This window comes from Trachinotus anak, unplaced genomic scaffold (genome assembly GCF_046630095.1).
Source record: "Trachinotus anak isolate AG129_WGS33_773 ecotype Australia unplaced genomic scaffold, CSIRO_AGI_Tana_v1 ptg000019l, whole genome shotgun sequence".
NCBI classification, from domain to species: domain Eukaryota; kingdom Metazoa; phylum Chordata; class Actinopteri; order Carangiformes; family Carangidae; genus Trachinotus; species Trachinotus anak.
Genome location: NW_027273870.1, coordinates 21,660,457 through 21,686,821, shown reverse-complemented (window position 1 = coordinate 21,686,821; position 26,365 = coordinate 21,660,457). Strand labels below are relative to the sequence as shown.

General features: G+C 42.0%; 1 protein-coding gene across 1 annotated transcript in view; it reads right to left on the bottom strand.

Annotated features, from left to right (window-relative positions):
- fhip1aa (FHF complex subunit HOOK interacting protein 1Aa) overlaps positions 1–26,365 on the bottom strand; it is a 29,967-nt gene that overhangs the window by 3,227 nt on the left and 375 nt on the right. The window contains exons 2-12 of the mRNA XM_071503562.1: positions 15,169–15,229; positions 12,349–12,569; positions 7,481–8,161; positions 5,647–5,805; positions 5,426–5,512; positions 4,700–4,867; positions 3,292–3,371; positions 2,875–3,077; positions 1,099–2,088; positions 829–1,007; positions 276–396 (exon numbers count right to left, since the gene is read on the bottom strand). Coding sequence (XP_071359663.1) covers positions 276–396; positions 829–1,007; positions 1,099–2,088; positions 2,875–3,077; positions 3,292–3,371; positions 4,700–4,867; positions 5,426–5,512; positions 5,647–5,805; positions 7,481–8,161; positions 12,349–12,453 — 2,773 coding nt within the window. The 5' untranslated portion in view covers positions 12,454–12,569; positions 15,169–15,229. The remainder of the gene's footprint in view (positions 1–275; positions 397–828; positions 1,008–1,098; positions 2,089–2,874; positions 3,078–3,291; positions 3,372–4,699; positions 4,868–5,425; positions 5,513–5,646; positions 5,806–7,480; positions 8,162–12,348; positions 12,570–15,168; positions 15,230–26,365) is intronic.

Genomic DNA, 26,365 nt, shown 5'->3' with positions numbered 1-26,365 from the left:
AGCTTCTCAGGATGATTAACCTGCTGTAGTTCATACAGGATTTTCAACTACACGATGACTGAAATGTAATCGCTGTATGTTCTGCGAGAAAAGTGAATGTTTTGAGTAAAAATTTTAAATACCATACCAATTAAAAAAGATATCTTCTTTAATCAGCTTCCTACACTAATCAGCAAATGAAGAATACAATACCGTACATGTGTGATTACAGAATCTAACCATAGCTGGCACAGAAAAAGAAAAAAAAAAAATCTTGCATGTGGGTGTATTGTCACCTGCTGCCATGAACAAAGTCTCCCTGGCCAGCAGCCAGTGCTGGGCAGCAGTGATCATCTCTGGAAAGTCCTTTCTGGTGGCAGCCAGCTCTTCTATCTGGTTCTTCACCGTGGCTAGTACCTGAGAAAGAAGCATAGAAAAGAACCTGAGGGTTAAATTCACGTCTGCAGTATTTACCTTAATGTAATTAAAGCTAAACTAATGAGAACAACCTTGAAATCTAAGTGCTGCGGCTTGATTGTCTGATTGTCTTAATCACGGCTCTCTTGTTCAGTTACACATGAAAAAGCAGAACAGAGAAAGCTGTCTTCACTTGATCTTACTTGTGAGTGCTCAGATTTCAAACATTTCTTTGTATCCCTATTTTCAGTATCACTTCTGAAAAGCAAGCTGCATGTTTCTACATCTTTCACTGATGCAACAAAACCCAGATCTTTTGCTCTCTTTTTCTTCTTTTTGTTTACTTGATCATAGACAAGCCTCAGGGGATGGAAAGTAAATGAAAGGCACACTCCTGCCCACACATGCATACACACGACATGTTTCTCTTACCTGGTACAGGGAGCGAACAGTTGGCTGAAAAACCAAGTTGGTGTTGAGGAGGAAGGAGCGCAGGAGAGGCTGAGGGTAGGCCGCCAGCTGAGCCAGGATGCCCGTCAGTAACAGGTTGACATAAAGCGAGTTAGAGAGCATGTTCTCCAGACGAGACAACAGCACGCTGACAAATGGACCTGCAGAAAGAGTTATCATAGACAATCTTTTAATTGTGTTGTCAAATATAATTCTTGGTGAATAATGAGTCTTAACTTTACCTAAACTTACCTGTAAAAGGCACTGAATAGTTTTTACTTGTGCTTCCGCTACGGAACTTGGTCCCAAATGGCGAATGCAGTTTCTCTGGCTCTGGTGTTTCAGCGGAGAAGGAGGTGAAATCCATCTCCTCCTCTTCATCCACTTCCTCCACAGGCTTCTTCGACTCTCCCTCAGCTTTAACCGGTTTTCCTCCTTCTTGTGTGTCCAACGTACGAATGAGCTCCTCATACTGAGCCAAAAGGTCATCACCCAACTCAGCAGCAGTCGTGTTTTGAAGGTTTGAATTACAATCCGTTTGGACTATGGCCTTTGTGTCCAAGCTATTATTGCCGTTATCAGCCGTCACAGCAGACGGAAGTGTTATACTTAGTCCATTTTTCAGGGGAACGTCTGCTGACCCTGGTCGGGCTTCTTCTGATTCTGACCTGATGGGTTTGCGCTTACCACGCTCAGCATCTCGAGCATCTTTCTTGGCAACAAGATCGTACACCATGACGTCATCCTGGAACTCATTTTCCTCAATGTATGAGCCTTTAACCAGCATGATGGCTGTTCTTCTCATCTCCTGGATGTGCTGTGGGGGCTCGGCAGGAGGCAGCTGTGGAGGTTTACTCTCCACTGGAGTCTCTGCGGTCTGCACTGGGCATGCATCATAACTATCATCCCACTCCAGCTCCAGCTGGTTGATGGAGGGCGGCTCTGTGCTCGGCAACGGGCTGGGTCGAGGGCGCGGCGCCAGTGGCTGGGGAATTCGCTTGAGTACCATCTGGGTTTGTCGACTCTTGAGCCCATGCTCCTCAAGGACACCGGGCTGGTATTTCTCCGGAGGGGGGTCCTCGCCGTCGTACGGGGCTGACCAAACCCGGCAGGCCTGTATGCAGCTGCTGATGCTCAGATGGGCATCACGGAGGTAATGAAGGTAACTCACATCCAGGTAGATTTCTGACCCAATGGTGCAAGAATTATCATCAGCCTCTTCTGAGAAGCTCTCTTTTTCCTCTGGGAAAAACAGATAAGAAATGCTGATAAAAGCTGCCGTGCAGCGCCTCACTGCCGCTCACACGGAGCAGAACTAATGAGTTTGACATGTAACTGCAGGGGGTAAAGTGATGTAATACAGCAACACAGCAGGGGATCTCACTATCTGATAAAATGCACACCATCATTCCTGTTATATGTTCATGTCCCAGTTATATGCAGATCAATACCTTACAGTGCACTATATTCACAACCATACACTTCAACAGATTTTGGAAATGTAATGATAAGAAATTATATAATTTTTATAATAATTATTTTGTTCAGTCCTTCTAACTGCCACAGTGAGTGGGTTTCCATTTTCCTCTGTTGATGTTTGTTTTGTTTCTTTTGACTGCACACCACAATTACTAAGCTCCTAACATCAACTCATTCAAATGCTGTTATGAATAGGAAAATTTGCTGGATGAATTCACCTTTCAGCTGATTTGAAAGCAGCAAAAAACATCCATAAAAGCTGATTACAAATACGGCTGAGAAGCAGCCATTCATTTTGACTAATCTGCAACATAGAGAACAAAAATGTTTGGAAAGTATTCAATGCTTCTCAAAGGGCATTACTGAAACTTCCAGGCTCCAGCTGGGGAGCCTTTCAATGTGGGTAATAATTAGCTGTACCATTTACTCCCAGAAGGATAATTCTTGTTTACTACAACTTGGGGTTACACAGCAGCATCACAACAAGTCAGATAGGGCAAGCTGTAATGAACCACAGAAAATGTTCCTTTAGTGGCCTGTCCCTCTTACCTGTAGTGTCTGTGTTATTGGCAGTCTCTGCACCCTTGGAAAAGAGGATGGAGTCCAGCTGTCGGAGGGGCGGGGGGCTGTGTTCAGGGGAGCAGCAGGATGGTGTTAATGCCAGGATCTTGGCCGCTGACACAGAGTAGCAGTCCCTCTCCCTCACCACACGTCTCTGACTCAACATCATGTGATTACAGGGGATCAGGTACCTGGGGAGGCAGATGGGAATGAATCCTGTTAGCAAAACCAATGGGTGGTCGTAGGAGGGAGAGGAGGTAGGGGGGAGGGAGCAGACAGATGGTTAAAAAAAAAAAAAAAAAAAAGTCTGCAGAGTGGGAGGTAGTGGGGAACAATCTCATCATATCATAAACCAATTAGATATACCAAGCTTTATAACTGGGATAAGGTGTGTGAGCCACTCACCTCAATATGAGCTGCAGCATCACATCTTCACAGTATAAGCCAATGAGAGTGCGGAAGAGTGCCAGTGACACGGTGCCCAACTGGAGTGTTGAACGGAGAGACACAATGAAACATACTAAACAAATGAACACGCCAGAGGAAGCTGTTTCAAGTGGTTTTTTGCATACTAGTGCTGAAAATATAAACAAATAGTCAAGAAAACGTGACAACAAAGATTTGCTGCTTTTCGTCATTTTAAATTAGTGCAGAATAAATATTTCAGGTTTAGACTGTTGGCTGGACAAAAGAAAGAAAATATGAATATGTCAATTTTATTGGACTGCCTTCACTAGTTTCTGACATTTAATGGATAATTAAAAATAAATTATTAGTTAGTCACATTTTATACAAGTGAGTTTCTTCAGTGTTACAGTCACTTATGCTATGGTTAGGCCAGGGGAGGCTGAAAGGAATATGTAGAACATTTCTGAAAGGAATATGTAGAACTAAATAAATAAATACCTAAGAAGTGCCCCCTTTTATGGTTATTAACATCAAATGCAACAGCAAACAAGAGAATAACAAGACTAAAAATCTACGCTGATGTCAACATGCTAACACATTCACAATGACGATGCTAACATGCTGATGTTTACCAGGTATAATGTACACTTAGCATGCTAATATTAGCTAATCAGACCCAAACATTAAATAAAAGTTTGAAGGTATTTGATAAGCATGCTCACATTCGCTAGGTAGCAGTAAATGTAAATTAAAATTGCAGGATATTCTGTATATTAAAAGTTGTCCCCTTGAGTCAAAGGCACACCACCTCTAAAAACTGACATCGCAAACATGAACACGGGGGAAAAAAATACTGCAACCTACAAAGAGTAACTAAACATCAAAGGTAAAAGCAAACAGAAAAATAAAATGGCTGAAAAGTGGAATATTTGCATGTTAACTCAGTGTTTCACTTGGCTCAATGACATAAAAGCAAACATATTTATTATTTTTCTCTGAGGTGCAGGTGTGTCAACACTGCAGACACTGGAGGGAACTCCCCGAGCCACTTACACAGTCAAACAGCAATGCAAAGAACACATCATTTATTCATGTCAATGGTTCAGTTCTACCAAGGTATTTGAACAAGATGTCCCCACATTTTGGAGTGTTTTAAAATGCTGATATCAGTTGCCTTTGCTAACAGGGTAAGTCACTGCAACTGAGCGTCACCATGGCAACGATCTCCCAGCTTCGTACTGACATTTAAGTTTCACCACGAGTCCCAGAGTCTCTGAGGTCATTTTAAAGTCTAGGAACCCTGCTCTGAAGTTATCAAACAAAAGTCACACTCCAGCTGAGTGCAATGTGTGTGTGTTCTTGAGGGAAAGCATGTACACATCAGTCTTTTGTCCCACTGCGTTACCTGAAAGGGGGTGTTGATGCGGCTGACCAGAGTATCTAAGATGTGGACACTCTCGTGTTGGTGGAGGAGGATGAAGGAGAGGAACATTTGCAGCAGGGCTGGCTCAGAAACACTTCTCAGGAAGAGGTCGAGGTACGCTGTGGTGGTCATCACCTCCTCTAGGGTCAGCTACACAGAGATAAGGAATCATGAGGGAGCAGTGAGTGCTTGTGTGTGGTGGGTCACACATACTGTATTAATCTTTATTGTCTAATTCTTCAGCTCTGCACAGGCAAAAGCAAATGGAACAATTTCAAGTTTAAACTACTGAGTAAAACTTCAAGCTTTAGACAGGATTTATTTCTCATTGGGCAGTTCAAAGATTTCAATATTGCATGCTCTCGTTAGTGACTTTAAATAAGTCAGATTAGAAAATTGCTACATTTCCCATGTCTGTATGCTGAACATGAAGCCACAAGCGGGGGACAGCTATCAGAAGAGGTGAGCTTTGCTAACTACTGTAGCACCAATATACATGTCATTTCTCATTTGGCTTGTATTATGATTTGTGTGGCATAATTTTCCAGCAGACTATCCATCTCTTTTCACAAATCACCTCCTCCTGTAAATTACGTTACGAGGAGAATGGTAAATATTTCATGACTATCTTCCCCCTGGAATATACTGTATATTAGTCCAAATGATGCATTACATGGAGGTGACAGGAAAACAAAGAAGAGTGCCAACCTTGTGAAGAGCTGGTGCAAGGACAGGCACAAGAAATCCGTTGTAGATGTAACTAACCAGCTGGTCTCTGATATCAGGGTGGGCCACCTGGGAACAGTCAGCATCGAGGTGCATGTCAGTCAGGAATGCCGTCAAGCAGAAGGCTGCACCCATTAACCACGTGTGAATGCATTTCTCATGTGGCAAGGCCTTGTGTGTGCAGCCTTGTCACACATGTTCACCTGGATAACGGCGTTGCAGAATTCCAGTGAATTAAGAAACTGGACGAGGGGCGGCATCTTGAGCCAGTCCTCTTTGTGGAGGCAGTGCCACTCTTCACTGGGAACCTCCAGCTTGGTGGGGAGAGATGAGTACAGGCCGCTCAGCCCTGTGGCCAGCACCTGAGGTGAGAGAGGTGTCAGTATCAAATAAAGTGTTACATTACTCTAGTTAAGGTCACAAGCTCCTAAGCTCCTATTCCTATTGCACATTGTACATGTTTGTGTTATTTTTATATTTTTTATAATTTTTTTCCATTCTTATTGTAAATATTTTATTGAATTTTCTATTTATATTTAAGACACCTGACTTGCAGGACTTGCTCTTTCTTTACATTTCTTCTTCTTACAATGTTTATCGTTATGCACCAAAACACTGGAGCGAATTTCTTGTATGTGAAAACCTACTTGGCAAAAACCTGATTCTGAAGCCAGTTTGGGATTATTATTGACTACTGGTCAAATTCACCACTGCTCTATTAGTGCACAGCCAGTCAAATAGTGGTGGTGATCCTGTCACCTTCTTCTGGCTGTAGACTCATAGCTTTAATTAATAAGTAATTCCAGAGTCTATACTATCTATCCAGCATGCTACAGTTTGTCAAAGAAGAGCTCTTTCATTTGAATTTCTCTGTAATAAAATTCAGCTGTTAATCACCACATCAAAACTACACTGAAAAGATAAGTCCTGTAAGAGAAAAAACAGACTGCACTTCAAACATAGAGATCATCTGATATATGTCGTCTAATGAAGAATAGTATGAGGTAAAGTGATTATAGAGAGAATATTATAGGCTTCATTACAGATTAATGAAGCAGTCTGTCATAAATGACATACGCACAGCTTCTCTGCTGTCAGTTTTACCTTTGGCTTCACACAACAGATTTATGACAGTGTTTGACTACTCACTTCAATGAAACATACTATTGTAAATCACTTCTTCTTTTCCGTGTTTGATAAAGTAATGCTGAAGTAAGCACGGCATTGCAGCAGCCTGCTCCTTCCTCACACATTAAGACAGCATGCATAAGGATTTATGCCTCCGAAAGGTCAGCTCCAAGAGCGTTATAAATATTTGAGCAGCAAAGTTGTTTAACTGCCTATAACACTCCTGCAATATTAACCATGATATGGTAATAAGGCCACTAATTAATGCATTAATGTCAACACACTCTCCACATTACAAATGGCCAGTATGATTTCTGTCTTTTCCTAGGTGAAGGTCTTTATAAGGTGGGATTTCAAGCCACAGCAAAGCCTATAGCAGCTCAGTCTAATTTAGCCTTAAAATGAGTGCATCATTAGAGTTTCATTGATGTGTACATCCTCTATAGGATTATCCTTGTAGCCTGCCAGTGGAACCAATTAAATATAGACCCTTGTTCAACTGGCATCGCATCAGAAGCCACTTTTCATTGCGCTGTCTGCAGCTGCTGGTAAATGGTATTATTTACATGGGATTAGCTCATAACTGTGCAATGGTCTTATGAATGCCAGACATTTGTAACATTCATTGCCAGAGAGGTTTTGACCTTGTTTTGAGTGGATCCATGAATTCATCCGCATATTTTGGCCTGACTATGACGCCCAGGGTCAAGGAATAATAACGGCGCCACTCGCTGACTAGGATTACTAAGGACAGGACAATTTCTTTTACAAAAAGGTTGAGTTAGTTTTGTACTAAAAACAGAGGAATTTAGCCTGGGGAGATACCAAAAACCACCTAATGACAACAGCAAGAGAAGGAAGAAGGAAGAACGAAGAAGAAGTAAAAGTATTTCATTATGCGGGACTGACCGGGCAGAAGTAAGTGTTCTCTGCGATGTGTTTAGCCACTCGCTCGTTCTCAGCAGACAATGACATAATGAGCAGCAGAGCATCTCTGGCCTGCTGACCGACTGTGCCCTCCCTGTGGATGAAGGGGATGAGGAGGGAGAAGATGAGGAAGTTGGTGGCTCCCTGATCCTCGCTGGTGTGGAAAAACAGCTCCAGAATCGAAGGGTCCTTTGCCAGAACGCAGCACAGCTGGTTGAGCAGCAGCACCAGCTCAGCTTCGACCGCAGACGCTGCCGTGCCTGAACAGGACGACAGCAGCATCATGAGCGGCCGCAGGATGGGTTTGTGATGCAGCAGTGGCTGGTGCGCCTGCCCCACCAGCATCTCATACATCTTCAGCTGCTCCAGCTTCATGTCGTCTGTGAACTCCCTGCGGAGGCTCCACACGAAGAGTCGCTCCATCACGTTCTCCATCACCACAAACTCCAGGATGGGGCCCATAGCTCCGGCCTGACCGCTCGTCTCCTCCATCAGCAGGAACAGCATGTGCTCCACGTAGTTCTGCACCGCACTCGCCTCGTCTCCAGGGATGGGGCCAAAACGAGGGCCGCCGCTAGAGCCGGCGTTGAGGTTGATGACGCTCAGGGAGGGAAGGGTGGAACTGCTGCGCAGGGGATCATGCTTTTCTAGGATTTTCACCACCTACAGAAGACATAACTATTATTTAAACTGAACACGTTATAAGTATTTTATTAGTTGATTTTCATTCAACAATTGTTATCAGGCTTTGGCTACATCACATCTAGATCCAAATAGAAAGAAACAAAGCAACATACTGTAGAATTCGACTTCAAAAGGTGTTAGGAGATAAGGACGGTGGACGGTTTTAACTAAGGGACACAGTACTTTTATAAATAACCTGATAAAGCTGTTGTTATTTGTATACTTTGTCAACATCTTTTTTGGTGTGGTTTACCCTTGTATAAAGGTTGGGGCTATGTGCTAAACATGCTCCTACACATCAGATGCTGTAATCAGGAGACAGTCTTTAAAAAACAGAAGTCATTTTTACAGTCTGAATTACTGCACATGAATTGCACTTTTTAACTTTAATTCTTTTTGAAAAGAAGAAATGAAAAATATTAAATTACATCACAAATCTATTTGTGGGAGGGCGAATCTTTATTAGTAGGTCACGCACACAAAACCCTGTACATGAGAAACACTGCTGAGTGATGGTTAGCATGAGCAGCTTAAGCCATCGCTTTTGTTCATCATCAGGTGCTGTCTGATGGACATTTAATCTATGTTACAAGTCAGTATTTTCTTTATGTACCATGTTAAATTACAATTGATAGATAACAGGTCAAATAATTCTTTCTTCCTGATGGGTTAAGTATCAACAAATATGAGGTGCAAATAAACCAGCAGCACAGCACAGATAAACTCAGTTTGGTGGCACAGAGTGAAACAGTCCTTTGTGTATCCAGTCCCTCCCTTGTGTGTCCACTGCATAGAAACCAGAGTCACTATAATGAAGCCAGTGTCCCCAGCCTGCTGCTGCTGCCATGACAATAACTGGTTGTGCACAAGAGAACTGGGCATGGCTGATGGAAACAAGAGAACAGAGTCTGTAATCTCTGCCTTAGCCCAATGGGGCCTGACCCAGAGGCCTGAGCCTCAGGGATCCGTCCAGTTCAGGATCTCCAGCTTCAACTGAAGTGACAGGCAGGGGTCAGCTCTGAAGATCAGTCAAGGATTTCACTTACTGGACATATGGATTGGGCTGCCTACTGGTATAAAGCTGACACTGTCAAGGTCAGCTGCACACAAGGTTAAGGTTTATTAAACCATGATGCATATAGAGGATGCGTATTATTTCCAAAGCAGCTGCTCTTGAACGTGAATGTTTACTTTAGTTCAGTATAGATCTGACAGTGCTGACAGGTCAGTCAATAGTCTGCACCATTAATCAGAATATGGGTCATATAGGAAATGTCAGTGGGCTTCAGCTATGAAAATGTGACCACACACTGGGCTCAGGCTGGATAAACATTTAAAGGTCCAGGCTTTGATTTTTTTGGTTCCAGAACAAGCTCTACAAAATGCACCCGGGTGAATAATGTGTGTTGACGCAACACTAGGGTGAGTTATAGGAGGTTGGTCAGATAGTAAATGTGACTTAAGACCAATGATGTCAGACTGAAGGTAGCATCACATTGCCAACTCCACATTGTGCTTGTGCAGCGCTGAGGTAATACACTTCAGTGACTTTATATTGGATTGTTTCATATTTAATTATCATGGGCCACTACCAGCAGATTAAAGTCTGAAGCCTGTCTGTAGACAGTGAAAGAGCAGAAACGTCTTCTTTCACACTTAACCTCTGTGATTTTATTTTAGTTGACAGATCCCCAAAGAGGAAATGTTACTGGAATCAGCAAAACGCAACTTCACTGTAAAGATGGGACAAAGCTAATTTAACTGAAACACCTTTTACTATTTAGTCTGGATCCATCTACTCTGTGGACTAATGTCTGAGAAGTAAAGCTGAGTTGTTCTTAAATGTACACTGAGTGGGAGAGTTTCAACATGAACACTAAACGTCACTAAACAGAACCACATACATAAAACTGACAAATTTATTGCGAGTCACGCAGCATTCACCATGAATGGAATGAGTCTGCCCACACTACACTGTCTTTAACTGAAGATTTCTGGCTGCCACAGCAACGGACAGATCACTTTGCATGCCACAACAAACACCATGAGCTGTGTGAGGTCTGGAGAGCACCAGATAAGAGCCAGCAAATAAACATAAACCTAATCTTTCAACTCTAAACCAGGCAGAGCTTCTTACAAAGAGACAAGTCCAATATTACTTACAACACGTTACTCCGATTTCAAGGTTTTCCAAACTGAAACCAAAGTCAAGTGGACTCTTATCAGGCTACAGATTAACTAAGCATGGAAATAAGACTCTGCAGGAGGGGAACTGCGCTTCCAGTTCGCCTGAAGAAAAAAAAGAAAAACCTTTAATCTGGAACAGGGAGTTCTCATTTTTTTCTGTTCACAGTGAGAGGCTGTGACTAGTCACCTCATTTTTTGATTATAACAATTTCTGTCAACTTCCTTTTAAAGTTCTTAAAATGACATCTATTCCTTCACTCTCACAGAAAAGTCCAGAATCTATTTCATGAAAATATTCAAGATGTCTTCTATTTCATGAAAAAGTCGATAATCAATGTTTTTGCTCTGGGGCTGTCAAATTTCAATATCACACTTTTCTAACTTATTGGACTATGAGTGGTCCAATATGCAGTAGTGATGTCACAAATGCTTGTAGACTTACGTGTCAAATAGATTTAAGGTGAGTACAGAGAAACTTTCCCCTTTCAGCAGATGAATGTGAAAACAGCCTCATACATCATTCTGCACAGTGAAGCTCGGAGAGCCAAGTAAAACACATTTTTTATTGAGGGGGGGGGGCCTTATGTCTAGTTCAACAAGGGCTTATAGTAAAGTCTGTGCATGTGCATTAAACCTCACAGCTTCCAACCAAATAACACAGCTAATCCCTACAAGCCTGTCCAGTGTCAAATGTCATTAAAACACAGTGGAATTCTGCTTAATTTAGCCATGAACACCACAGAGCCTGCCCACTGACAAGAGGGTCAGACCCCACACTGACAGCCACCAATACTGACATAAACGCCGTTGACAGCTACCAATACACGTTTCTATCCCCTCGATGTCTGGCCAGTGTCATTCTTACTGTATGTCAGTGAGTAGAACGTTTGCTCATCTCAGTGTGGGAGGAGTAGGACAAGCAGGCTGCCAGGTCCCACTGGGGTCAACAGGGACACATGCTGCTGCAAAGAGCCAGAAGTCTAAGACGGTCGGCTTCACGCAGCCAAGATTCCACTGGCCATGACCGCACTGAAGTTTGTTGGACTGGAGGTAGCCCGTCAGTCTCTACTGTCAGGATCTGCAGTAGAATGTGAACAACCTTGCACTCACTGCTTTTACTGATTAAGGTTTGCTGTATCCTGGATGTGTTTTGAAGTCTCTTGTTCACAAACTGGGGGTCTGAACTGAAACCTTGTTCATTTATACCTTTATTTATCTTGCACTGAGGCGGCTGCAAGATAAAGGAGTAACTACACGATTAACTGGGTAGAAAAGAAGAAATTAGGTTGGTTTTTTTTTTCAGGATTTTCTATAATCATTTTCTTATTATTTTCTTGTGAAATACTTCATAGTTAAAACTTTATCAGTCCTCTACAATTTGCTCAAATTAAACAATCTACAATGTAGTTTAGACAATATTTTAAGAATTTTGAGAATATTTTAAAAGTCATACTTCAACATACGTCGAGAAATGAGCTTATTTACTTTCTTGTTAATAAAACAGATGCTGTTTTCATATCTGTGCTGTAAGGACGGAGCTCGAGCAAGGAAGCAATTAACTTAGCATTCCCTCAAAAGTTCAGAAATAAGCTACAAACACCACTATAGCTCACTAATTAACGCGTTGTATCTCACACCTATGTGTGGTTTTGCTTGGAGTCACACTCTGTAACTCTTCCTGAAGTATTGCCGTCATCATAAGATTGTTGATCAGCCAGTGGAAACTCTTTACATAAGTGCCAAGAAGATGGATATACTGTTGGTCATCAAGAAGAAGTTAAAGCAAATAATTCTGTCTACCACCACAGATTGAAAATTTAACATTTCTGTAAATTATTTGTCTTGTGCAAGGTGGCCTTTTGAAGGCTTGGAAGAGGTATCAATCTTCTAATCCAACTCTTGCCAAGACAGTGAATGAGCATATTTCCAGAAACTTTTGCTGTGAGACTTGGGAGCCTTGATTTAGTGCTGGGGTTTACCTGAGCCCAGTGGTTCTTGAAAACAATCATGCAGGTCTCTGGATCCACCCCTTTCAAGACCAGAGACTGCCCGTCGCGGTTTCCATTGGCAACCATGGAGGCCATCTTGGTGACCGGATCATACGTGGGTTAAACCATGACATAGGCAGGAGAAGGAGGACATTCCTGACTGCTAGCTGGGTGCAACCATAACCACAGGAGGAGGAATAATCACAGAGGACCTGAGGAGCCAGAAAAACATATCATCATACACAGAATCATAAAAAGTTGCTTCATAAAATAGCAGCACAGATGCAATGTTATGACTGGTGATTGCAGTGCATTGCTCCCCCTCTCTGCCTCTGCATGGCCAGACAGCAGCTATGACAGGCATGCAGGAAAGAGAACAATAACAGGCAAAGTCAGATGACTTTGGGGAGAAAGAGACGCATCTTGCTTGACTTTGGCTCAGAGAGTTGCCTGTCGCACTCTGGACTTTGGAGCGAGCTGTCAAATTACTTTTGGAATACCTCAGATACCCACAGAAGATTCCTGCAGGCCCCCTGACATCACTCTCATTACAAACGCATGTTTTTGACATCAGAGGGCGAACAGCAACTGGGTGTGAGCTTCCCTGGCTGAATGGGTTAAAAAAAAAAAAAAAAAAGACTGCTAATTTTGTATATCAAAAATAATTTTGATACGTGCTTGTTTCATTTCTGGATGAAACACATTACATTTACAATATTTTTAGGAAAGCAAAGTCTGCAGTGCTCACATTGCTTGTTTTGATGAAAATATATATATATATATATTATTTTGGCTGAAAATAGCCTGTGGGCAGCTTTAGAGATCAGTTCCAACACTCACATTGGCAATATGGAAATCTAGAAGATGCCCACTTGTTCCCCCAGAAAGGAACTAATTTGTTGTTTCCCTTGGAGAGGACATTACTGGAAAGATTGAATCTGCGAAAACAAGACAAGCTTTCTTTGACAGCACTGGGAAGGGAAGGAGTGCAGTGCTTTTTAAATGGATAATATGAGATGACGTGGAACTTAAAAAAGAAAAAAAAAAAAAAAAAAAAAAATCAGATCTAACATAATCCAGTACTCTGCCACAACATGTTTCCAAGTACACGGCTGCACTTCATGAGGAAGGATGTTAGGATGTGACTTATCTCGCCAAGTTTCCTCTGCTTGTACAGTGACTATTTATGACAAATATTAAAAAATGTGTATCTGAAAATAGCAGTCGTGCTCAAGAGATCCTATACATAATCTCTCCAACACTGAACAAGAATAACAGTCTTCTGCCATCCTAGCAGCTCTGTTGTTAATGTACTTTAACACAGCAGTGCTTCAAACTACACATCTGTTTTACTAGGGTAAAAACAGGCTGTAATTATTTTAAATTACTGGTAAATTAATGAAACAGATTATCTTAATTGGACAGATCATTTTCTAGCAATTCTAAGAATCTAAATCATGCTACCAGCTCTGACGTAGGCACACACACAGGTCTGTTGAGCTACATGCTAACTAATGCTAGCAAATGCGAATACCAGCATACTAACATGCTCACAGTGACTATGCTATGTTGATGTTTAGCAGGTTTAATGTTTGCCATTTCCTCCATTTTCATCTTACCTTAGCATGTTAGCATTTTTAGCATGCTAACATTTGCTAATTAGCACTAAACGCAAAGCAGCATGATCTGAGGCTGATGGGGATAGCAGTCATTCTGATGATATTTGGCCATAAATCAAAGTATTCGAGACAAATCATTTTCATCTATCCATCCCAAACTCTCACATTAGCTTGTGTACAACACCCTCTCAGGCCCTTAATTTACTTTTTTTTTTAAATGATGGTGCTAAAGGGAATGTCGGGAGAAAGTAACAAACTATCCCAAACTTTCACTCAAAACCACAAATGTCAACTTCATCTTGACGAACAATGAAAAGTCAGAGGGTCTCCGAAGTCTGGGAACTATGAATGTGCCTGTGGAACATTTTGTGCCAATTCATGAATATTGAGATGCGAGTGAAATAGGTAATAAGTGAAAACTGACCAGCTTGTGGCACTAGATGAAAAGTCAACAAAGTCATTATGACTGATCCTCTGGGAATCATGAATCTCATGGTTTCAAAATTTCCTATCTCATACTTGAGATGAAAAAACAAAGACTGTCAACTTCGTGGTGGTGCTAGAGAAAAAGTCTAGTCACCTAAGTCAGGATCCCTCATCCTCTGGAGACAATGAATCTCTGTGTTGAATCTAATGGCAATCCATCTTATACTTGATGAGATATTTCAGTTTGGACCAAACTGGCGGTCGGACCAGAGCCACCTCGAAAGCCACGCTGCTAGCATGGCTAAAAACAAACCTCCCAATATGCATTTGAACAATAATTTGACAACTCTAACACAACGTCAAGACAAAGTCAAACACTTAGATACAGAATACAGGATGATATGGTCTCTGTCACCACGGGGGATCAACTGTAAAACACACAGCAGCTGCACACCACAACACCAAATGAAAAGCTTCTCGCTCCTGCCCATAAAACTGCTTCCCAACCAATCACAGCTGTCCCCCTTCTTTTGAATTCACTTTGCCCCAGTACCACAGAAACATCCCCACCAACCACAGAGTTTAGGCATAACAAGGCACACAGTCAAACTTTCACCATCTGCTTTCAGTTAGAGGAGAGTACCGGCTGGTTGGATTCTTGAGAAGGAATGTAAAAGCAGCGTGGAGAGTGTGTCAGACTGGGTGTGTGTGTGTGCGTGTGTGTGCGTGCGTGTGAGTGTGTGTGTGTTTCTGTGATGTTTCTTACCTTTGCTGAACCATGTTTAACAGGGACGGGTTGCTAAGCAGACAAAGACCTCATTCTTGTCCTGTTGTCACAAAACACAAAAACGGAGATATGAAGACATGTCAAGAGAGGAGCAGGAAGTGAGTGTCTGCGTGAGAGGCGAGGCATGGTGGGAAGTGACTGGACATGAGTAAGCTGCTCCGAACACCACTTGGATGGAGATTGAGAGGAGGAGGGAGTAAGGGAGGGAAGAGAGAGCAGGAGGGGGAGGGAATAAAAAAGAAAAACAGGGTCGGAGAAAGTCTCCAGAAAAGGAGGTACAAGAAAAATGACAGCAACAATGTTCACATGCATAAAAAGTCAAGAATATAACAGTCGTCTGTCGGCTGCGTATATTTCTGTAGGAATTCAACTTCAATGTCACATCCTCATGATGCCTCTCTCGCAGGAGAATAACACTATTGTCCTTTCCAATTAGTGCTGTGATGCCACTGCCGTCCTTCTCGGCTTCGTGAGGCCCATTCCTCACCAACATTACAACTGCCCTCTCCAGCATTAAATCGTGGGAATCACGTCACATGACACAGCAGCCTCAAAACTGTCAAATCCTAGCTCTTAATCGCACGCACAATGTTGCACCCTGACCACATTAACAGTTCAGCCTGTCTGCTCGGCCCTGCCACTGGTGCTTCGACCAGTAACAATTCAAAACTGTGGGTTTCTTGGAAAACACGCAGCACTTTCATGAAAGCGTGATGTTGTGTAAACAGAGAGAGTGAGAGGGAGACAGATGGAGAGGGATGATGTGTGTGGGTGAATGTGCTAAAGAAGAGTCATCAAACTCTCATTTTGTTTCCCAGGCTGGTTTTGTGCCTTGCCATGAACTCACACTTGCAATCTTTCCCCTGGTAACACAGTATAGAAGCCACCCATGGAGTCGCACACAGCAAATATTACATTTATCTGGCAGATTAAAAAAAGCCAATTTTTCTTTCCGAGTACTTAAGTTAAGACAATTTTGAGTTCAGTGTTGTGTTCAGGGCAAAAACAGCACGTGGACAAGAGGAGTTCAGAAAGTGAAGAACCAACCTTGTGATTAACAAACAACCTGCTCCATCAACTGAGATACAGCTGCTCCACAGCTTGACTTCATTTTTCTATTTAAAGGCGGACAGCAGGTTTTAAAAACGGTTGCCAGGCTGGCAAACAGGCATCAGCTGTTGATTGTCGAAGCTGACAGAACTCTTGGCATAATTCAATCATTTATAACTCCCGTGCGATCATCATACCTCCTATGTCAGCAGTGAAAAACTGAATGGTTTATTATTTTACACAACATGAATTTTACATGCCGCTCGGTTTCCATCTCCCACATAAACAGCTAGTGACTCAGCTTTTGTAGTAGATCTGGACCGATTTTATTTAAGCAATATTTAACCACTTCAACCAATAGGCAAGAAAAAGCGGTAGTATAGAAATGTTCGTCCAACAGGAAGCACTGACAATTTTTTCAAAATGTTATATCAAAATCAATTATTAGTTGAGTTCAGGCATTCACTAGTTGAGCAGACAGTGAAAGACCAACATTGGAAGACTAAATTTACATAATCCATCATTTGTTTACATATTAGTAGGGAAAATATAGAATTAATATCTGCTGCAGAGCCCTTTCCGACCTGCAGATGCGGCAAACCAGGAAATCCTCAACAGGGTTTTTCATTTTAGAGGACAAACTAAACCGTATAAACTTTGACATCATAGCCTGACATACCGCATTCAAAATTTGAAGCACCCTGCCCACCAGCCTGTCCCCGCAGTGCACTCTGCTCCACCTCACTTTTTTAAGCTGCCTCCACCCGTTTATTAGCACTGCTTTGATGCTTTCTTTAATTTTCTGCTGCTTTTTCACTGTAATTCGGCTGTTTCACGGTTACTGATTCTGACAGGGTTTTGTCAAAACCTTTCAGTTTAATACAGACCTCCTGAAGTTTGAAAAGTTTTTTTTTTTTTTATTGTTATTTTTGGTTTTGTGCTTCAGTGGCAAAACAGACTGCAAGATTAGCCTGAAACACTGGCAGCAACTCCTCACAAGTACGCCCCATTTAGTACAGTATATTTCTGTCTTGAACAATCAGCCAATTAGAGTCAAGACTTGGATTTAGCAACTAAATGCACCACAACCAAGACTGAATACCAGGACTTTATAATACCATAAACAATCTCATGAGGCTTTAAAACATTTAGAATTTCCAGCACAACAAAGAAAGCCGCTTGTTTTTGAGGAATGAAATGTGCTTTTTCTACTAATCTAGCAAAGGCCTATTAATGAAAGTCATGACCTACATTGCGCTCTCATTTACAGTACCTGCTGTCATGTTGTCACCCAGCGGGAGAGCCAACAGTTACCCAGAAGACACTGCTCTACTTGCCCAAAATAACCTGACATACTGTAGAGCGAGAGAGCACAGCCAAAATATAGGTTGTAGAAAATACATCTTTTGTGTGTGTGTCTGTGTGTGTGTGTGTGAATCAGAGTTGGTTGAGAAATAGTTTGTGAGATAATGAGATAATGAGAGAATGCAGTTGTGTGTTTACATTTTGTTTGTTTACAGACTCAAACTGCAGGCATATGCAAGCCTCAATGGATTCTCCTGATTTGGTAATTTCCAATTATCCAATTATGGCAATTTGATAATTATACATATTTGTTGCCTCCTCATCTCCTCAGTCAGAGACACGACAAAGCAACACAAGCAGAGAAAACCAGCCGGGGTCTTCCCTCAGTGAAGACGCAGTCAGCTGCACCTATGGATACAGTATATGATGTTTCTTTCCTACATGAGCGGACATTAGACGTCACCTTCTGGAGAAACACACAATGCCAGTCCTAGCAAACATCATTCTCACAGTGTTTTTCAGCATTTCTTTCCTTACCGTGTTTTGCTGTTGGGGACTATAAATTGGATTTATTTTTATACCATGCATCTAAATGTCCCAAACTTACAGAAACTGTTGGGGACATTGTTTACCAGGTTGTGTTTCAGCGTTTTCTAAGTGCTGCTGATTGGCTGAGGGGAAGCAGCATCACTACAAATCAAGTCAGGGAGAGAGAAACTTGTTTCCAGTGTGTCTGGAGAGAAACTACATCACACACTACAACACACACTTTATTTAACTGAACAATAAGCTCTGATGTACTGAGATTCCTCTGTTCTGCCCCTTTTACATTTTCTTTCACTCTTTGATTTATTCTCTGATGTTGGGACATCTTTACAAGCCCAGTGCTCAGTCACCAAACAACTAGCTTTATTCAATGCAGTCTAATGCAACAGTCCTGCAATAAATCCTGCCAAGACAAAGGTTATAATGATCCGTTTTTGTTGAAATTGTTTTAAAGAGGTGTTAATTCAACTTTAGTTTAATCTCATTGAAACTGACTGACATCCAGGCTCTCAAAGACATTTGTTCCTGTGGGGTTTTATGTGACTGATAGAAGCCACAATGATTGCAGATAATTGCAATGTGCTCAGACACATCATCAGTGATATTTCCTAGGTGTCAGACACCCGTACCCAGATGGCCCAGTCAGGACTGATCAAGCCCTGACTTGTGTCTGAGCAGCATTGTGCCACAGGTTCCTCTGTTTGATCCACAGCCATGACTCACTTCCTTAGACCAGTGACTCCAAATTGACTGAGGGCCTTGCAGAGGGACTGCCCAGCAAACCCTCTGCAGCCCACCTCTGTGGGCCAACACTGTGCCCACCACCCCTCAGCCAAGCCCTGGTAGTTGGCAAACTTCCTCTCATGTGCCTTTTCCTCTCAGGCATAACCATAACCTCATTTTCAGCTCGAGCAGAACCGCCTGTCTGGATGACTCTGACTGCAGCACTGATTCAGAAGTGCACCGTGGCTCTTCATTATCAACAAGTAATTACAAAATTCAAGTACAGTAGGAATGGTTTTACTAGTTGTGTTACATGAAAAGCAACAGGCTCTTGTCCCCTCACTCCCAAGGTAAACATGATGACAACACGAGAACATGAGCTGGGCCTATTGTGTTGCACATCTGTTTTCATCCAAAGCAGCATCAGAAGATTCAAAAGAGGAAATAAAGCCTCAGATTGAGAGGAGCAAACATGATCTAAAGATGAAAGAGAAATGCTCACCTCTAAGAGTTTTGTCATTTTTTTCTGATCTGGTTTCTGGCATTGTCAGCTTTCTGTCATCCAAGAGTTGGTCACACACACAGGTGTGGTCTGGACAAATAGTTCAGAGGCAAGACACACCCTTCATTCAGAGTAAAGATCATCTTTCTTGCTAAACAGGAGTTTTAAACCTCAAGTCCACAGGCAGATTTGATCAAGTTTAAGCTTTTTTGTACAGTTATTTTCTAAAATTGTCCTTTTTCTAAGTTGGGGGGGATTTTGGCAGCTATATAAAAGTTTCATTTAAAGTTTCATTTATGCTGAACCAGCTTTACAGCCCGTTTTCCTCTCCTGAAGGTGACACTCGCATGGGGGAAATTTACAGCGGCCAGGTGGCAGCCATGGTAACCCAGGGACAGACAGGCCCATTAAAGTGATAGCAGCTGCTGAAATATTCAGGGCTACAGGTGAAGCCATTGAAGAGCCAGATAGTGCCTGGCCTGACTATTTATAGCCCTCACCATCCTCCTCCAATCAACAACACAGCAGGATGAAAAAGCCATTCATTTTCTTATCTATGTCCATTATGCCCAGGGGGCAGTGACCACCGTGTTGGACCATTCATCTTTAGGACAGACAGGCTCAGACTCAACTCATGTTCAGAGCTGATTACAAAGGTGAAATGGACATGAGGATATTTTAAATGTTTGGACAACTGCTAAATGTTTACTACAAAAACGTCACAAACAGCAGAGTTAATGACATTTTTCATAAATGCTCACAAATAACTGACATATTGTGCGTTTGTCAGTTATTTTCTGGCAGCGAAGCTGGTCCTGAATCAGTTAGATATCATTTGGGTCATTTATACTTCTTGCCAATGAAAAAGCTGTGTGGGCATGAGAGGTTTTTGTAGAGGTGGATTACTTGGCAGCATTTTGGTTGTAGTTGGGTTTTTTCCTGTTATCCAAATGTAACCACTGCTTAGTTAAACCTGTGATAACCAATGATCAAGTTGTGAACATAACATCAACTTTTAAGTTGATATGGCAAACTTGTCAGCAAACAGTGACCAATTTACCCATCAGGAGAGACCTGAGAAGATCTCAGAATTTATTAGGAGTTGCGTTTCTAATGAACATCAGCCCAATATTCACTGTCTTTTTGGCTCAGAAACAAAACATTTCCATGCCATAAAACCAAAACAATGAGCTAAAAGAAGCTATAAAGCTCTTATCCCGTGAGAGAAAGTGCAGAGTGGACTGACACTTCTCTGTGGTTTCATCACCACAACTGGCCCCTCCACGGTCATACACAGTCATTTGATCGACTATCCTCTTCACAGTCTGTGTAAAGCATCAAGTCTGACATGAAGTGAATCTTAAGAAGCTAAAGGTTTACTATGAAATTCAAAAGTTACAAGGTCAGTCAGAAGACCGTCTTACTCCACATCCCTACATCAGCAATATAACAAGTAAACAAACTACCACATCATTGACTGTTCTAACAACAATTATCTAATTATATCTATTATTACATCTATTATCTAATTTTCCAGAATTCATAATAACTTAACAGTAAATAATGTCAAAATATTATGTAATATTATAATGAATCACTGTCTTATTATCGTTCTTACATTAGCTACATATTGTAGCTTGATTGGCTGTTGTTAAAATAACTATATAAATAAAAAAATAAACAAAGTATAGTTTTTCCATTTGAAGCATCCCTTCAGAGTCCGTCATGGTCTGTTTCTACAGGACACAAGACATGCCCAACAGGTGCTGGATAATGACTGTAACTAGCTTATGAGATAATACTGTGATTATGTAAGCAGACAGTGTTGCTCCATGCTGCATGTCTGTGGATTTTTTACATGCACATGAAGGCTAACAGGGTGTTGGCGGTTGTTTTCAGCTGGAAACTGGTTTCAGAAATTGGCTGTTCCTACCATATTACTCAGTGATCACAAGATGAGATTCATTAACATATCCAAAAACAAACAGGTGCTTTGTTTAGCTGGGAGGGAAGAAGCGTAGGAGAACGTCAAAGAAAGGCTCAGCAAAGAGAAGCACAGCAGTGCCACAGACCCAGAAAGGAAAAATACAACCTTTCTATAAACTGAGCTCCACATGAAGTAGATAAAGGCCAAACAGAGGACACAAGAGCTCTTATGAACAATTGTTAAGATCAAAGTCAGGCAGCCAACTTCATATGCTGCAGCTCTCTTGGAGAAGAGTTCAGTCTACAGGGGAGAGGTAAGGCTTGATGAGCTTTTTACTCCAGACAGGGTCAGATCAGACACTACCCAGCTTCCTGCTGCTGATATTGGAGAGTGTGACGTCATTCTTCACCTGTGCATGCATGAGTCATTGCATGTACAGTATAGGTGTATATGGTTTGTGTAATGATTCTTCTTCACCACCACCCGGGGAGTAACCCATAAGTCCTCCAGCTTGAACAACCAAATGTTGCCCCCTGGGAGCAGCCATGCTGGACCTTTATCGTCTTGGTAACATTCGTAAACACACTGTTTTGGTTGTGGAACAGTCATTGTCATTGGACTCATGTCAAAGTCCTGTGTTTTGTCTACCCTCTATCCACCCCAATGTCCACCTAATGCGGACTCTGTTGCTCCACATCCTCTACAGACATCACATGACTTCCTCCTTTGCTCCCATCATTATTACTAGAGGTTGCTCTACTTGTATAAATGTAACTATGAGTCGTCAACCTATAGGGACGACCTATAGGGTTGTTTGTTTAGGGAAGGACAGTCTCAGATTCACGTAAAAAAGCAAAAACAAACTTAAACTACAAAAAAGTGGGATTTTTTTGACAGTCCACTGGCCCATCGAGATTTATCCCAGTACTCCCAATGGTCAACCCGACTATCTGACTATAATCCACTCCATACTAGTAAGATACTATATATTTAGCTAAAACCCAAAGATTGTCAACTTCATTGCAATGGATCACTTAAGTCAGGACACTTCATCCTCTGGGGACAATGAATTTCTGTAACACCACTAAATATATTAGAATGTAATTTGACATGTAACGTAATGTAACGTGTGTAACTTTGCAATGTAAACACATCTGTCACTACAACCCTCCACCCTGAAACTTTATCCCACAGCTCACTACACATTTTCCTCTCCTGTTTTCCTCTGACCCACACAGGCTAAATTACCTCATTGTATGTACACAATGTGGGCTGGTGACATCAGTCCCACTTTCATGTTGGTATGAGGAGACTTCAGCCTATCCCCACACTACAATGGGCATCTGTCAGTGATAAGAATGTGTTTAGTGTGGGTATGTCCTATCTCTGCTCCTGCCACTTCCTCTTAAGCTCGTTTGCATCACGACTCACTTGCTGATTAAAAAAAAAAAAAAAAAAAAGAAAAAAAAAGTCATGTTTGCATGTGGATTGGGAGGGGGAGGATAGAAGATACAGCATGTCTGTGAAGTTCAGAGATGTTTATCAGAGAGATGAGAGCAAGCTGCAGCTTTTCACTTGTGTAATTAGCCAACTGGATGAAAAGAAGAGCTATGGTACACAGCTAACTCAAAACCTAGAGTCTGCTTTTTAAAGGGAAAACAGTTCATACTAAAATGCCTCCTGGGCTCATCTGTGTCAAATATTTGCATGGGTGTGGATAATTGTGTCTTTTTTTCTCTCTGTTCTGTTTTCCCCCTTTCTTTTAAAACTAACTTTTTTTGCATTTAAAACAAGTTCATTTGAGGATAGGAACGTGTTTATTTTAGCCTTCAATAGATTTGACTCTTCTCCTTTATGTTGAGTTTTTTTTTTCCCCTCATCATTTTTCAAAGGCAACAGAGATACAAACTCGTGTACACACTATTGGCTGACAGCAGTAAACACTGGCCTCAACACCTGCATTACACTTTTCCACTTCATGTCAGCTGTCCTATGACAGAGGACAAACTGCAGGCTCCATAAACACAACTTGTGCTTTCATTCCTGTTCATTCAAAAGTGGTTTAACCAGATTTAGTAGCAATCTTAATTGCTTTCACAGCACTTTAAGGGCAGTTCTTCAGCCAAGCTACAAAATGAGCTAAAGATTCTAACAAAAATAAATCACCATAAAATGTCATTATAGGAAACCTTTAACATTTGGGAAAGGAGGGTTAGATGAGAAGCTTAATGTAAGGCTCAACAAAAGCTAAAGGTTGTTTTTCCCTACATGTTGAACGATTCTTTTAATCTGAAATAGTGGTTAAATTAAAAGGTGGCGCTTTTACTTTGTGCTGAGCCTTTAAGAAACGCTGCCAGTGACTGTTGCAACATAGCTTTCATGTTGCCTGTTACTTCTCAGAGTCAGCGTTGGGGTGCGGGCAGCGAGGGTGGGGCTAATCCCAAACACGGGACAAAGCTGATCTTGCTTGTTCATGGTGGGAATGGGGAAAACATTAACACACACAAACACCTGCCGGTATAGTTTAGTTCTGTTGTTTATTCTGTGTTACACACAAAATGTTCCTCAAACTTTTATTCTTAACACCATTTATAACAACATACATTTATATGCCGAATGCTTAAGATTTGAAGTCTCCAAATTGTCTAAAAAACAAGCCTAATTTAAGACCAAACACTATTAAAAATCTCTCTGCAACCCATCAGCGCTCAGCGACAGTGTGTTCAAACATGAACAGCAACAGGCAAGGTGAAGCTAATCCCATCCCAATCTCAAACTTGTGACCTCAACCTATACGTCTAATCACATTAGTATGACCATTATTCACAGTCTAGAGATGCCGTGTGTGAATATGTCTGTTTGGCAAACATACTCTTCACTATGTGAGATCTGAGTCACTTCTGAACATCACTAGTAATCACACAGATGACTGATAAGCCACGCATTCCTCTCATTCCTCAGAAACGGTTCGCAATGTATCATAAGGTTTGGAACACTCTCGCCGCGTGTCAGCGTTCATCTCATTTATCTTCAACCTGCTAATGTTTCGGGCGCTGGTATGAGAGGCTGCACAGACAGCCGGGATTTACATCTTTGCAAATGTATGGAGTGGAACACATTATGAGGCAGAGCCCATGCAGCATGTAACCAATTACGTAAAACAGAGATCACACTGTATGAATTTAGACAGCATCGTCTGACATTTCTCTGTGAAACAGTCTTGAATAAATGGAGAATAAGTGTAGCTTTACTAAAACCAATAAATAACAAAAACACAGTAAACTACTTCCCTGCAACCATCAAAACCTCACACTTTTGCATTCTTTATCGCAGTGTACGGCAAGAATACTGGCTGCAGTGGTCATACTGCAGAGGAGCTCTGACAGCGTTACATACCATCCTCTCAGAGCAGCCCAGCTGTGCACAGAGTGCAGGAGAGAGCCACCGGTTGTGTGCTAACGAGCTTTAAACAGGATCCACATGAAGGGAATTTTTAAAACCAGCTCAGCGACCACGGCAGCCACATCTGACGATGACATGTTTGTTTGTTGCGTTTGTGGAGGAGGAGGCACTTGTTTTCATATACATGCAGAGCAAACAGTTTGACAAAGAAGGAGACTGAGATAGTTTAGAAGATGTCACGTGGCCCAAGTATGGAATATCAGTCACGTGGTAACACATGGCTGTGTGGTTGGGGGAGGGGAGGGGGGGGTGAAGGACGCAAGATCTGGTTAGTGATGAGGCTCCATAGGTTCATCATAGAATTTTATAATAGTAAAAAAAGGGAATTGTAAATTTTCGCCATAATGCAGATCCTGAGCATTAAAACACACAGAGGAATCATGGGAAACTTGTGCCAGGTTCATCTCGATCAAGTGCATTCAAGAGGAAACTGTTGCTCAAACTTCTTTAAAGTTTAATGTTTGGAATTAAAACATCTAAGCGACCAAACTTGTGTTGAAATGATTGTTTCATTAACTGATTACTCTATTGTCATAAAATGAAGCTATATATATTGTTAATCGATTGATCGTTTGAAACAAAGCTTCTCAAATGTGAGGATTTGGTGCTTCACTATGCCTCACATGAAGATCCTTCATCAGACAAAAACTAACTGAGGTCAGCATTTGCCCCTCTCTGACATTTTATAAACGATAATGATTGACTGCTTCGTTGAGAAAATAATCAACCTCTTAGTTAATAATATAAATAACTGTCAGTTGCATCCTTAAAAAGAAATCTTCAGCATCTGTTGCTTCAGAAATACCCAGCTGACTCCCAAACAGCCTCACAGCTCACAAACAAACAGGGCGGAGAAAATAACCTCAGACTGAGGATGAGGTAACTTCTTCTGGCTCTTTCTCTACAGAGAGAAGCTGAACAAAAACACAGTTACAGCCGCTCATCCTTTCTCAAAGCAAGCCGCCTCCACAGGCTTGCTTTGGGTCAGCTGACTGTGAGAGACACTGATTTCACAGGTGGAGCAGAACACCTGCGCAGGAATGACACTCACAAGATGAGCGGCCGTGAAACATTGATGGTGTTTGCTGGTAACTCGACACCACCTGCATTATGTCTCCCTCACAATGGACATGGTGAGTTCCAGGCCGATCAGGACAGAGGCCTGGAAGGTGAATGAGGGCAGGGGAGCTGCACCTCAGGATCCTTCCGTGTGGCTGTGAGATCACTCCCCCAGGCCGTGGAGCCAGTGTTTGTGGCGCTGCGTGTTACTGCAAGCTTATGAAACCAGACGCACTTGAAAACACGTTATTAAGCAGTGGCTGGTTTATTGGCTGCGGCTGCTGAATCGTGAACTACGATTGGAGGTGGGGTGGGTCCACGCTGCCTCTATAGTGAGGACACAACAGTGAAAGACTGAGTGGAAACACGGCACAAAAGTCGTTATGTAGTTCAGTTTTTCACTTCTTTAACTTTATAAGGATCCAAAACTAGCCTGTCGTCTTACTGGGAATCCCCCAGCAGGTGAACCCAGCAGAGCGCACTGTTCGTCCCCGGGCAGCAGACGGGAGATACCCAACTCCTCCACCCACCCGCACTTGTCAATCACAGGGTCCGCAACTGTCAGAGAAAAATAACAAAATACACGCACACGCATGGTCCAA